This window comes from Oryzias latipes, chromosome 5 (genome assembly GCF_002234675.1).
Source record: "Oryzias latipes chromosome 5, ASM223467v1".
Classification (NCBI taxonomy): Eukaryota; Metazoa; Chordata; class Actinopteri; order Beloniformes; family Adrianichthyidae; genus Oryzias; species Oryzias latipes.
In genome coordinates this window covers 25306084-25321135 of record NC_019863.2, presented here as the reverse complement: position 1 = coordinate 25321135, position 15052 = coordinate 25306084, and the positions used below count along the sequence as shown (strand labels likewise).

Here is a 15052-nt window from a genome sequence, read left to right as displayed (position 1 = left end):
AGTTCATCTTTTACTCTGGTTGCTCCGTTTACAAAGATATTTACCTTTTAAGCAGATATTCTGTGACTTGGTGTTCATCTGCTTCCTCTTCTCTCCTGCTGCAGTAACTAACCTCCATTGTTTCACCCTACAGCAGATGTTTTTCCATGTTTGTCTGTCTCTTTCCTGAGCCGAACCGGTCTCAGCAGATTGGTGTCTGTATTGAGTCTGGCTCTTCAGGAAGTTTTCTTCCTTATCTTCCATTAAGCAAGATTTTTCCTTGATTTTTCCCTGCCCATTGCTTAAACACTAGATGGATTACACCAAAAACTTTTTGATGTAATCTGTTGTTCACTAATTTTTAAGTTGTTTAGTACAGTTAAGATAATCTTTTTAACAAAAATCATGTAATTGCTTCACTGTTTTTTGTGGTCCACTGGATTAGACATTAAAAATATTCCCCCCCCCCCCCCCAAGTCCTGGAAAGACTTAAAACCCTTCAGAGATGAACATGACAAAAGCTTTCATAATTCATGCATCAGTCAGTTAATCCTGAAATAAAGCAAAAAATTCATCACTTTATTATCTTATAATTAAAGCAGTTTGCCTGCTAATTACAGTTTATCACTTCACACTTATATGAGCTACAGTATAATACACCATTTACATCCATCAACCTGATGTTTGACTTTTTACTGCAGTATTGTTTAGCAGGAGATGATGAGAGTTTGCTGGTTTGAGGTTGACTCGAGTGCGCCTCCTGGAGGCAGAAGTTCACATGAAGCCAGTTCATGACAGAGAGCGTTGAGCACCTCCAGGATGTGAGCTTTGCCTGTGTGGAAACAGAGCAGAGTGAGTGGTGGTGGTGGGGAATCATAGAGTAACCTACTGCTTCATGTTCACACTGACTGTGCTGTGGGTCACTGCCAGACTCCAACGTGCTAACCAAGATCTTCCCAAGAGACCTCCGGGAGATGTCCTGAAGTGCCAGAGACAGACAGGTGCACTGATCACTGACAGCACTTGGATGTGAGAATTGAAAAATAAACGACCATCCTTAACCTCTTAAAACCTAAGCTAATATTTGAGCTAACCCTGTAAACATATAGTCACAGGGCTCCAGTTAAGCAGAATTAACTACTGTGGTGATGTAACCAAAAATGTGATGCCCACCCATGTGGACACAAGGTCCCAAGAGTTTAGATCGGCTGACTTATTTCTTCAGTACTGTAATTTTTGGACAATAAGTTCCTCTGGCGTATAAGTTGCAGCAGCCATAAAAAATAAAACATAATAAGGAAGAAAAAGTCATATCCTCCTGAGAACCGAGGAAAAAAAGTGTCTTACAATTTCTGTTTTTTTGTGATTTCCTATCTATTTGGGCCTAAATAAACCCCTTACAATTTTAATTTTTTTTAAAATGTTTTTATTTTAATTTCCCAACACGTCCACTGTAGAGGACAACAGGACGATATTTCTGTGAAAATAGAAGTCAATTTGGAAAATCAGAAAAAAGGAGCAGATTAAATCTTTAGAGTGATATTCACCCAAAAAACATTACATTTTGTTCTAAAACAATAAAATTCTGCATCACTCTTTTGTTACTTGTTGGACCATCTGCTACAGAGGAAGATCGACCGGTAAATTGAAAGCTTTGCTTATTGACTCAGCTCTCTCCTCACCGCAACGGACCGATACAGCGACCGCATAACTACGGACGCTGCTCCGATCCGCCTGTCAATCTCATGCTCCTGTCTTCCCATACTCATGGACAAGACTCCAAGATATTTAAACTTCTCCACCTGGGGCAGGGACACTCTACCCACCGAGAGATGGCACCTTTCTTTGGTCGAGAACCATGGCCTCAGATTTAGCAGTGCTGACCCTCATCCCGGCCATTTCACACTCTACCACAAACCACTCCAATGCATGCTGGAGGTCCTGGCTTAATGAAGCCAACAGGACAACGTCATCTGCAAAGAGCAGAGATGAAACCCTATGGTCCATGAGATGAAGTTTGCCATCTATTGTAGGAGCTTCGTCTGAATGGAGGAGTATTTTCGTCTCTCAGTGATCCAGTTTAAAGACTTGCTCCAGTATTAGTCAAAGGAAGGAAAAAATAAAAACAAGAGTAACATTTGACAATCTTGACTTTGCTGTTTTGAGGGGAAAAAAAGAAAAATATAAAGTTTAGCAGGAGAACGATCAGATTTTCCTCTGTTGATTAGACTGAGCGACACTTATGCATTGCTGTCAGTAGCAAATACTGATATGCACACACCTACAGTGCCCTCTAACGGTTGTTATTTGGAAAACAAACAAACATATGAGCAGATATATTTATTAAAAATCACTATTAAGTCAAACTATGGAAAAACCCTGCAATTTATAATCCAAAAAATACAGTATTCTATCTGATAAAACCTATATGCCTGAGTTTCAACCCAAAATTACAGGTTTTACCAACCAGGTCTCTGAGCTCATGCAGGAACTGGAGGATGTCCCCAAGCTTCTCCTCCAGCAGCGACAGACGAACCTTTCCCGTCTCCAGCATGTGCAGCTCTGCCTGAAGGAGCCCCGTCTCCTCAGCCTTCTGCTGCAGCTCCTGCACCTGGGACTCCTTCATCTAAAAGAAAAACACCACCACATGGAACCAGAACACAATGTGCCTCCACTCCCTCACACACGTTGCTGTACAACGCCACATGAAAATATGACTCATTCTTTGTCAAACTAATCGCTCAAGTTCTTTGATGGTCCTGGTTTTGTTATTGAGGTTTGTAAATATAACAGGAACATGTTTCATAAAGTTGAAGGAGATTGAAGACGGAACTGTGAAAATCAGACCACTGTAAATGTGATTTGCATGTTCTGAGTTGCTAAAGTTCACATTTTCTGACCACAAAAAACCCCCACAGGAAGTGTGAGTGCACTCAAGTCATCGAGAAAAAGGTCGGAGCCCACACATGGATTGCATAAACGCAGTGAGAACTTTATTAGAATTGTTTCCTCTTTGTGGAATAACATCTTCTGGAAACCCATTACCAAACCACCCCCACTTCTGCATCTTCCTGTGTTGAGAAAATTATGGTTGAACTGTGCCAGAGCTCTTCCTTCCAACTGTTCTGAGTGTCATGAGGCAGGATGAGGGGGTTTCTGTGAAAGTTTCGCTGGCTGCACAAATGTAAGTGGGAGTAGCAGTATAATAACATTAGCAGGGGTCTGACCTTTGAAGTAGTGGACACTTTTAAGCATCGTTTTGTCATCTGGCGAGGAGGAGTGAGTGCAGCTCATAGAGGAGAAGAAGATTCTCACAGGGGTGAAGTGGCAGAAAGAAAAGGTTACCAGGCCGCCCTCTGGCGTGATGAAGAAGAGGTCTGCTTCATACCTGATCCATGCTGACCTCTGGCTGGGCCTCCTTCAGCTCCAGCCTCCTCCGCAGGAGCTCCAGCACGGCGCTGCAACCCTGATCACTCCGGGAACTTTCCAACTGAGACATCCATTTCCGGAATATCCTGTTTTCACACCTGCTTGGGAGCAGATATTCCATCAGTCACGGTCATTCATCAAACCAAAACACTGTTTGAACTACTTTTTACTCCACTTCTGTCGCATTATTTCATTTTCTTTAACACAGCTGCTGTTTTTTATTCAGCAGTAGTTGGGAAAAACACAAAATTGAAACACTTTGTTTTGATACACGGTTATCTGAATTTTTTTGTTTAAATAGAGAGAAAAGGATGAATGTTGGAAAGATAAACAAAAAGTCCAGACAGATAAAAACAAAACCAGAAATATATTATATATATTATACCGTTTTTACTCCATAATTTGAGGCCTGAGTTATAAACTAGGCAGCTGTTAGGGGCTTGGGAGAAAACCTGGGGTCCCTGGAGAAGACCCACTCATGCACGGGGAGAGCATGCAAGTTCCACACAGGGGGGTCCAAGCTGGGACATGAACCAGGGTCTTCTTGCAGTGAGGCAAGAGCGCTTTAAAACACATTTCATTTTTATTAAGGATTTTTTCTTTTTAAAGTAAAAATTGTGGGCATGGCCTTTTAATAAACAAGTAATCTGTAATTCCTTAGCTTTAAAACCCTCTTCCTCAGAGTGTTCTAAACATTGATAGGCCTATTTGTCCCACCTGTCATTTCAGTCCCAAAGGTAATGTCTGTCTATAAACTTTGGCAGATCAGAGAAGCTGCACTGTCAGCTACAAATGTATAGTTAACTTCTTTAAGACAGACTCACATCGGCAACGGATTTCACTGGATTTAAGTCCCAGAAGGAAGCACCTGTTCTGTGCACTGTGGGATCACTATTGAACAGCGATGAAGAGGAGGAACCATACCCTTCACTGCAGCTGGAAAGCCGTGTCAGGATTCGCTTCACCTCATCAACCTGCCTCTGCTGGTGATCACTCCACTTCTCCTCTTCCTCATCTGAAGCTGCCTGGCCCTCCACCGACCGGAAGAGCTGCTCCTCCACTGCCCCAAAACACATCATCATGATGTAAACCTTCATCATGTGCCGGATTCATGACAGCAATTCTTTAAAAATCTCTATGATTATATTTTATAAAGCATTCAAGTTAACAGACATTTCTAGAGGTGAGCATGAATGTAAAAGTGAAGTACTGGTGTTGGACTCTGCAGCAGACAGCATACAAAGCTCAGACACTTTACTACAGGTGCAGCTTCTCACTCTTGTCAGGGGTGGTCACGGCACAGCCTGGGGGCGGACACCGGTCATGACGGGTGTCAGAGCAACATCTCCAGCTGGTTCCGCCGTTGGCACTCAGCTCTGAACCACTGCTTCCTGAGAGTTGTAGTTTTGATGCTTCTGACCTGAAAGGCAGAACTGGCAGGTGAGTGGAAAGATCTGCACCCATGAGAAATGTTCAGGCCAAACCAGCCACACATTGAGAGAACACTTAAGCGTTTCACAAGCAGTAACTTGGTATCTTTCTGTAACTTTTTTAAAGACAGGTCAGACTCTGTCATTTATTTTTACTTTGGTTTCTGGAGGGTCAGGTAGAACATTTGACATTTGAGTTAGTTCCGTTTTGTTTATTATTTTGGCCTGTGATCACCCTGAAGTTAGATGCTCCTTTTTCTTTCCTTTTGTCACCTTTACATTTGGGACAATAAATCCTCATTTGTACAGAAATTGGTTTTGGCAGCTTTATTAAATTTGGTGGTTTTTGAGGGCTTACTTTTCGTATTTTGGGTCATTTTTCTTATTTATGTTATGCCCCACAACCCTAGACATAGGGTGCATAACAGTATTCTCAGTGGTCTTTTAATTCCAATTATACCGTTTTTAGCCAAAGTGCCGTTTTTGGAGGACATACGTTCTGCAGAAATAAACCTCTGAGTTATGTGTGAGACCGTTGGCATGCATGACTGTGAAAATATTTTTCTTTGGTTACTTTGAATTAAATCAAGTGTATTACATTTTTTAATTGCAAGTTAAATGAGGCTGCACGGTGGCGTAGTGGTTAGCCCTGGTTCAAGTCCTGGCAGGTCCGAAACAGAACACCAAGGGGGGACCTTTCTGTGTGATGTTTGCATGTTCTCCCTGTGCATGCATGGGTTTCCTCCGGGGACTGTCCCCCCACTGTAAAAAAAAAAAAACATGCTTCATGGGTTCATAGTCCCTGGGAGTGCATGGGTGTGTGATTTGTGGCCCTGCAACAGAATAGCGACATGTCCAGAATGTCCCCTGCTTCGCCCACGAGTGGCCGAGATAGGCACCGGCGATCCCGTGACCCCGAAAGGGACAAAGATGAATTTTCGGGTTTAGAAGATGAATGAGAGTTACCGTACATGTAAATTTCAAAGATTTTGGAGTTTCAGGTTTTTGTTGTAATGGTCGTCTTTTAAAGCATTTAAAGCAAAGTGAACGCTCAAAGACAAAAAAAAAAAAGAAAAAAAGAAAAGCTTCTCTGCTGGTGCAAAGACTAAGCAGTTATTTTTTATCTCTATTCTACACCTTCTCGAAACAAGGCTGGAGTTTAGGAGAATTACGCTTCCAAATCTCCACTTTTTTAACTCTGCACTCTGTCAAGCTGGAGGAAACGTAACAGAGGAGCTTCATAAATCACCGTTTAAGTGTTTCCAGATGAAGTCGACTTGGCAAAAAAAAAGGGAAAGTCTCGTAGATTTGGAGCCGCCTGACTCTGAAAAAGCAAACAAAAGGAGGAGAAGGGGAGGAGCCAAGGCAAGTTGGCAGGAGGACAACGTCTCCCTCTGCATCTCTGTGACTTCATGCAAATCTGCAGGGAGACGGGAACTTCTCTGAAAAGTTGTGTGTGGGCCATAGTGGGGGCGAAGTGCAGCTGTATTCAGACCAGGGAGAACAAACAAAGCTGTCTGGTTGCTCTGGAGACTCTGGCACACAGAAGGGAGCCTGCAGAAAGCCTTTTTCTCATACAGGCATGGGGGGGGGGGGGGGGGGGGGGGGGGGGGACTGCACTCACACAGATGCAGGGCACTGATGCTGCTGTTCAAAATGGTTTTCGGACCAAAGTCATTTTTCTGACATAATCTCAACGCTGTTTTTTGTGATCATAAGCACCTGAAACAAAAGTAAAGTGTAGAAACAATATTTTAATACTTTGACATGCAACTAAAAATACAACTTAAACTAGGCAGGATTCTAACATCAGACGTAAATTGGATTATTGATGAAATGCTGCTGCACGGATACCTCCCCTTTGAATAACAGCCTGGCATGGATTTGGTTTCATATAAACTCAGGGGAACATCTTAACCCTACATATTGAGTTCTTAACTCAGGATTTGTTCACATGCACAGCAGTAACCCGCCTTTCCAACCTCCATTCCCTCCCACGTACATCATCTCTCATTTCATCCAGCTGCTTCTCTCCTCTGGAAGGTAAACGTCAGCAGCTTTTGTCACACTGATGCAATCATGCAGAAAACTAGATAACTACCCCAGAAAACTCCTAAAATCTCCATCTAGGTTAATTAAACATTTACTGTCTCTGATGTTACTTATTTATTCTGCAAGGTAAGAATTCAGCATAAAAGGAGGAATGATGGAATTTGATCTGTCCTCCACAAAGCTCTGAAAATGGGGCAGGACAAAGTAAAGTTTGAATCTTTGTTGGGTCCCCCCACCAGCCAATCAGAAGGCCCATAAAAAGAGCCAATACTTTGGCTCAAATAAGAAAAAAAAAATCAGCTTCCTGTCATGTTTCTGATCCAATTTAAATTAGCTAAAAATATTATTTCATTAAAAAAATGGAGAAGCCAAACAGGAAAAGAGAAGCCTGATGAGGCATTGTATCAAGTGTGATAATAGTGCAAATCAAAGAAAGATTTATTTGATTCAATTTGATCTGATCTGTCACATGTGAAGTGTTTTTAGAACCTTGACGTTTTTTAAATTTGTTTGTGTTTATATGTTTAATGTGTAAAAATGTATCCATAAAATACAGTTAGACTGGGGGCTTAATTTTGCGCTTGAAAATAAAATGAAATGAATCAATCAACGTTTAAAAGCCTACTAGTGGAACGCTTTGATAGTTAACGATAATTTTGTATCGCAGGGTTTCAGTCCATCACTTCACTGACCGACTCAGAGCAGCTCTTTGCTTAACAGCTCTGCTGTTTTTGCTGAGGCAGATGGCAGCATCACCTTCTATGTTCATAAATGGCAAGATAAAAAAGGAAAAGATTGTAGAATTTATCCTTGTGGGACACCTAATTGTTTTCATGAGGAGCGAATGTTGTTTCAGAACCTTTTGCACATCATTTTCTAGATTCCTTATATGACCCAAATAATCTGAAGGCTTGTAGTAGCTGAGCGTTTGCACAAAAGTATGTCATAAACGATACCTGAACAGTGAATTACCGGTACTCTGGGTTCACACTAGGGATGCCACAATTCTCGGTCTACAACCAAACGGTTAATCACACTGTTAACCCAAACCGTGGACAAAGTGAATTGTTGCATCCCTTCTGCATAGGTTTACATTAAAAGTATCGACATGTGTTGTGCTAAATTTAATATATTTAATGTTGGTTTCTTAAATTACACCAGGCTTAGTAAAATTCAGATGAAAGTTTTTTTTCCATTGTTACCATCAGTAAAAAAAGAGATTTATTAAATTTTTTTGTAATTTGTTGACATTTTGTAATACATATATCAAACCGAAACAAAGCTGTGCCCCAAAATAAAAAATAAAAATAAAAATCTAAGTAGAACAAAATCGTGGAATTGTTGCATCCTTAGTACAAACTCTGGTGTTTATTCATGGTAAATACTGGAGAGATCTGTGATAACTTGTTGTACACTGTTGTGGTCACATTACTTCATTGCAGCTTGCATTATTGTAGTCATTAAAGACTTAGAGCAACCTCCTTTCCCAACATTCCCTGCGCCATTAGTTGGTTAAAACTTTTAACCGACTGATCAAATAACTAAAATCCTAAAAATACAATCCAGCAAATCAGCAGCTGGAAAAGCAGGGATGACTGGAAAATAGAGTAGAAAATCTGCAATACCATGAAGGAGCCTCCCTTCTATGGTGGTTTAAGCAAGCTGATAACATGGCTGCTGCAAGAACAAGTGACGCACACAAAAACATAAAACCAGCAGCTTTGTTCTTCAGGCAACCATTTGCAGGCTTCCATAAAATGAATGGTTCCCTGCGACAGCCACACACAGAGCCGGGTCTGAACACAGAAACACGGGAGCCCACAGGAGCGTCAGGGAAGCAAAGAACTCTCAGAATTCAGGTGAACCATGTAACTGTGTCTGGTCTGCTGGAAGGGATGATTCACCAAGGACGGCCTGAACACCACAGCCGTCCTGCATGCAACCTGTCGTAACAAGTCCCTCCTTCTCTGGACACGCTCAACACCCCAACATGCTAGTTAGGTTCTAAGAATAGAGGAAATGGTTACAATGAAAACATTTATGAACTCAAACCTTAATTATTTTAATTCTGTTTAGTTTTGAATCACCTACTTATAAAAGGCAGAAATTAGTTTTTTTCCCTCTTTTCTTATGACCAACACAACCATATGGAGCACTAAAAACAATAAAACAAAATCAAACCAAGCACGAATAAAATTTCAGACGATTTTTAAGACTAGTTTTCCACTTATGTTTATTTTATGGTAGTTTTCTCTGTACTGAGCCTTAAATAAAGCAACTGCAGAGAGTAAAACTTCTAACAGAATTTCATTAATCTCAGCAGTAAAAGTCTGTTTTAAAGCTTCGCAGTAAACAGATATCAGTCTGAAACAGATCAGTGATTCAAGGGTTACCATGTATGCAACCATTTCAACAATGCTCAAAAAGCATTGATACAGAAATATAACACAAGCCATTTTTACAATAACAGAAATAATCAAATCTATCAAAGAAAGCATATTTTAGAAGTTCTAAAAACTTATTTTATAAATCTGGCAATATATTTGGAACAAATGCCAAAAAGTTATTAAGCATCTAAGCAAACCACCTTCCATATCTGAGAAAGGTGGCATCAGAGCAGCCAACCATCTATGTCCAAATTTCCTCCCTACTCCCTAACTACTAAAAAACTATATAGTCCAAGACTATCTAGTGTCCTGGATTTTAAAAGCAATTCAGAGACCATGCTAACTGCTTTAAAAAACAAGAAGTTTAAACATCAAATAGGGAGTCACAGATTTCCCAAAGTAAACAGCTAATAAATATGAACATTTTATGAAGACTATTCATTAATCCAGTTTTCTGATGATAAAAAGTTGGATGATTTATACAAATATTAATTTACATACATTATTTTCACACAACTAATCGTTCAAATGGTCTATATTCACCGATCTAGTGAGCATCAATGCACGCTGGTTTTTAGCAGAGACTTCTGGGAAATTTCTAGGACACTCGATTTTGGAAATGTAGATTCCCACAGTTCTATAAAATGGCAAGGACACTATATAGTGCGGTAGTTCTGAAACTGGGGGGCGCGTCTCGCCTTGGGGGGGGCACAGAGGCATCTCAGGGGGGGCGCGAGGCCCCCAATGGGACAAGGCAGGGAAGGGGGGATGAGGTCGACCAGTGTTTGGACTTTGGAATTTTTTGGCGCGGAACATAGACAAAACGGGCTTCAGGACCACATATCCATGTTTTACGTCACATAAACCTAATTTATCTAATCTAATCCTAATCTAATTCAAACCAGCTCAGTGGCCTTGTGGAAGAGTGTCCACCCTGTGACTGTAAGGTCAGGTGTTCAAATCCAGGTCAACTCATACCAAAGACTCTAAAAATGGGACCCAATGCCTCCTTGCTTGACACAGCATTAAGGGGTATAATTGGGGGTTTAATCCACCAAATGGTTCCTGAGCATGCCTGTGTCTGCAGCTCACCGCTCCCCCAGTGGATGGGTCAAATGCGGAGAACAAATGTCACACACCTCAATGTGTGACAGATAATGGGACTTTAACTTTTAACTTTAATTCCATCCGTGACATTTGGAGACGTAATTATTCTTGTTAACGGCGGTTTTATCGTCTTGAAAGAATGGTAATGTCTTCCGGATGTTGACGCATTTCGCACATGCGACAGTACGGATTGGATACCTACACCTGCCTTTCTTTGCAACTCTGATCAGATTTGTTCAAGAATTTAGAAATGCATGTATAATGGATGTAATACCTCCGCACCCCCCCAGGGAGAATGCGCCTACAGAATAAGAACATACAAAGTGAATGATCATTTTTTAAATTTATTGATACTTTGTATAAAGGATTATTTACTTTGAGAATGTCTTCCCTGCCAGGATTCTTTCTCAAATATTTCCCAGACAACAGTGCTCAATGCGACTGGCTGAGAAATCTATTTAAAGCAGCAACATCTCTGCTGAGGAGGATCAGTTCATTGAAATCACATCAGACTCCACCCTGAGGAAGAAGTTTACAGCACAGACACTCCCTGAATTCTGGCTGGGTGGGGAGCATCCACTCATAGGGCAGAAGGCTGTGGGGATTCTGCTTCCATGCTACGTCCCATCTTTGAGAGGTCGGCTTTTCTGCTGTTGCCACTTTGAAAACAAAGATTAATCTTACAAAGTAAATGGTCCTTTATTTCTTTTTTCAAGTCTCTAGCAGCAGGAATGTTTATAATTTTGATATGGTATTAAAGTTAAACATTTTGGCTTATTTTGTCACAGGTTTTTCGCTGTGTGTGTGTGTGGGGGGGGGGGGGGGGGGGGTGAACATCTTTCCATCTCCAAAGGGGGGAACGAGATAAAAAGTTTGAGAACCACTGATTTAGTGCATTAAATAATGGTTGTAGGAATTTGGGCACAACCTAGACTTGAAAATAATCCTCCAATGCAGGAGATCAGCAGCCAGTAAAGCAAGGATCATCCTGGAGAACTGTTCAACAATGAAAATCCGGTAAAACAAAACCAAAATAATCATAAACAACAACTGAATCAGAGCTCACAGGGAGCTCTTACTGCAGTTAGATCAGGAAACAATGAAAAAAAAAGAGTTTGAAACAAACAAAATAAAGAGACCAAGCCCTGCTTGTGTCTCACTTCTGTTTCCCACCTTCATGGAGTGCAGGAGTGCAGGCCTCCCTTTGCTCACTTGTGAAAACTCAACACCCCCCACACACACATGGAGAATGTCTACATCAGTTTTACCTTGACATTACAGTTCTGGCTTCCATGAGATCACTGTTTGAGGAAAATGTCTGTTTTTTGTTCTCATAGAAAGCTTCTCGATCATTTATCAGTGTCTTCATGATTACTGAAATAGAATAATCATCTTGTTTGTGACATGGAGAACCCTCCAGTCGACTATCTTTAAATAGCAGTCTTGTTTGTAACCTCTCTGATCAGGTGACATTTTCAACCCTCTGCCTTCTGTTTTAAACCATCAAGTCATCTCCAAAAGAATGCAATATTGTGTATAAAAAAATGAAAGAAAAAAAAAATAATCACAGCAGTTCTGTTAATTTTTCTGGTGTTTCATTGCTGGTACTTAAACATACAATAATATTAAGGGGATCCCTGTAACAGAAACTAGCGGGGCACACGTAAACACAGTGTCTGCTAATGAAAACTTTAAATCCAGTCTTTTCAGAAAAGAAATGCCAGACATTAATGTAAGTGTGTTAAAAGATCCATGCATGTTAACTCCTATGTTGGGCAACAGCATGCACGGAAACTCAAAGATATCAATTATTACTGCTGGAACTTGCATGCATGTTTGTAGCTGTACAACATCAAGAATAAAACAGATCTGAATGAAGCAGTGATGAAGCATGAAGCAGATCTAACTGAAGCAGTGATGAAGCAGACTTGCAGAAGTAAAGGGGAGAAAAACTGATGCTTCTGTTCTTTATCACAGACACTGAGAGGTTCTCAGACAGCAAGCGTTTGCTCTCACCTTTGACAGAGCATTTCTGACTTCAGCTGCAGGATGTACCTCTGCAGTGCTGGCACATCACGGGCCTTCACCTCCAGATCCTTCACTTTACCCAGGCTGATGCGAAGCGCCTGCCTGGCCTCCTCCACCTTTTTCCTCATGGACAGCTGCTCCCTCTGTAGAGCAACCACCGTCTCCCTGGAGCTCCACAGCTCCTGTTCCAGTCTCTGACTACATCGCAGAGCGTCCTCCAGCAGCCAGCCTCTGGAGTGGTGCAGCAGACCCACCTCCTGAACGATGCTCTGCAGACCCACTGCTCTCTGCTCTGAAACAAAACATCCTTCTTCTGGCTTCTGTTTGAGGCGACTTTTCCAGAGTCCTACCTGCAGGAGGACAAGAGGTAGTAAAAGATCATGGTGACACCAAAAAAGATCTGCATATGTACCTTCCTCCAAGTGTGTGTCCACAATGACAGCCTGGAGGCCAAATTCACAGTCAAGCAAAAAATGTAAGCACGCAATAAAGCTGACGTAACAGTTCATAAAGGACAGTGTCATTTATCAAGTATTGTTATTTTTTGTTCAGTAAATCACCAGTTTTTTGGGTATAATTGCATCAGACTTTAAAAAGCAGTTTTGATACATCTAAAGATTCACTTATTCCTCTGCATCCAGACTTTACAGCCAAAAATCAAATCTGATTTTGAATTCTATCTGCATCTGTTTTTAATAATCAAAATGACTTTTTAGTTAAAAGTTTGAAGTGAAGACTAAAACAGTTTTGAAATTTTGATAATTTTCCTTTTTTCTGTACATTCAGGAAATGGGAAAACATCTTCAGATTACTTTAAACTGATTATTTTTAAGGAGATTGAAAGTCAGAAAAGTTCAGGTTCGACTTGGAGTTTGAAGGTAAGACAACGATGGATCTGCAGAACAAACATCCAGAGACTAAGGATGATTTCTGGCAAAGTAGCCAACATTATAGCTCCTCCACAAGACTTGGCTGACCCACAGTAACTAATCCTCTGAACCAGGAGTCTGCAACCTGACATGTGGTTCTTTATGGCTCTCTGGTTAAAGAAGATTTGAAGTTTTCTTCAGTTGGAAAACTTTAAAAAGTAAGTAAGGAAACTAATTCAAACTTTATTTAACTCTTTCACAAACAGTATGAAGGACAATATGTATCACAAGTCAAACTAAAACATCATGATAGATTTGTGTCCTATTCCACTGAAAATTAACTGGGGATCAGTAAGCACTATTGAGGCGCACCACATTATAAAATGGATTTTTTTTTATTTTTGAATAAATTCAAGGATCTGTAATAGTCCATATAATAGTAACATAAATAGAAATTAGTGTCATATTTTTCTGAAGGGTGAATTGCGACTTTGTGGCCCTTTTCAGTGAAAAATCGATCCAAATGGCACTGCTCTAGACGGTGAAGAGGAGCGCCGGTTTCCCACCTGAAGGGCCAGGCAGCGGGCGTCGCTGCTCTGCAGGGCGGCGCGCATGTCCTCAATCAGCTCCCTCAAACTGGCGTTCTCGTCCTCCAGCTTTCCTATGCGGTCTTCTGCCTCCTCGAGTGCCACGATCTCCTCATAACACTCCCTGGAGCAGGACCCGAGTCTGCAGCCGGGGGCGTGGCGCTCCTCCGCGCATGGAGAGGAGCGGCCGCTCGCCCCCACGGACAGCAGCTTCTCTCGCCGCTTCAGGGGGGTCCTCAGCCGGATCTGAGTCTCTATGTGCTCGCTGTCCTCCCCGACCAGCAGCCGCCCGTTCTCGTAGCCACAGCCCGCCTTGGAGCTGAAGTATCCGCACAGTCGAGCGTGGAAGAGCCTGAAGGAGATCTCGCCGGGTAACCCTTCCAACACTCCGGCGCACTCCTGGTCCTGCTTCAGTCCCAGAACTTCGCACAGTGCGCTGAAGTCCCCCACGGGGATCCTGCCCGCGCCTCGGTAGTCCAGGTGGTGGAAGATCTCCTGCAGATATTGATCCAGCCCGGTGGCCAGAACTATGATTTCGTTCTCGACCCCGCGGTCCAGTCCGTAGTGGTACGCCAGCGTGCTGACGATCCACTGCGTCCTGCGCGCGGGTCGGCCGTACGGGTCACTGCAGTCCGCCGCGTCCATGCCCGAACATTTCATCCGCGCTGCTGGATCAGACCCGCGGAGCGCAGAGGAACAGATATAAACGAGGACCCGCCCCCTCAAAGGCTGCGGGCGCGCGCACGACACCTAATTACCACCAGGTGTGTAAACGTTTCTCATGCGCTCGGGTCGAGCTCTAACGGTTCTCCAGCTTGAGGACAGGCACGCGCGCAATCCAAACTCCGCGCGCTCTTGAATCACGTAATTGTAGCTGCGCGAGCTGCTTTCCGCGTGCATGCAGGAGTGGATCTGGACTCTATGATCAATGACCCCCCCCCCCACATACATTTGCTCTCCCGAGGGGGTGCTGCTGGGGGCCAGGGGCAAAAGAAAGGGGCAAGGAGGCTTCAGCAATTCAGAGCTAAGCAGAGGTCACCAAGCTGCGACACAAACCGACTTAAGACAAACTCAAACTGTTTTAGTTGTGAGAATTTAATCCTGGATTAGTGCGGTGTTTTGTCTCTTGCAAAAGCAGTTATGGAAGTGAGTTAATAGTCTTTTCTGCGTTATTACACTGCTGA

At 42.3% G+C, this 15052-nt stretch overlaps 1 protein-coding gene across 3 annotated transcripts; it reads right to left on the bottom strand.

Moving 5' to 3' along the window:
- Nucleotides 1–537: 537 nt before the first annotated feature.
- On the bottom strand, nt 538–14727 carry efcc1 (EF-hand and coiled-coil domain containing 1). 3 transcript variants are annotated; one of them, XM_020703436.2, is made up of 9 exons: nt 13848–14727; nt 12401–12762; nt 4686–4828; nt 4387–4468; nt 3368–3506; nt 3207–3245; nt 2447–2605; nt 889–958; nt 538–811 (listed from the first exon to the last, which is right to left on the bottom strand). In XM_020703436.2, exons 1-9 carry the CDS (start codon nt 14526–14528, stop codon nt 687–689), a joined length of 1800 nt encoding a protein of 599 aa, XP_020559095.1. In that variant the 5' UTR covers nt 14529–14727; the 3' UTR covers nt 538–686. The 3 variants fall into 3 exon arrangements, with proteins under 3 accessions (XP_020559095.1, XP_020559094.1, XP_004069262.2); XM_020703435.2 differs by having other exon boundaries at nt 4333–4468; nt 13848–14724; XM_004069214.4 differs by lacking the exon at nt 3207–3245 and having other exon boundaries at nt 4333–4468; nt 13848–14719.
- Nucleotides 14728–15052: the final 325 nt, after the last annotated feature.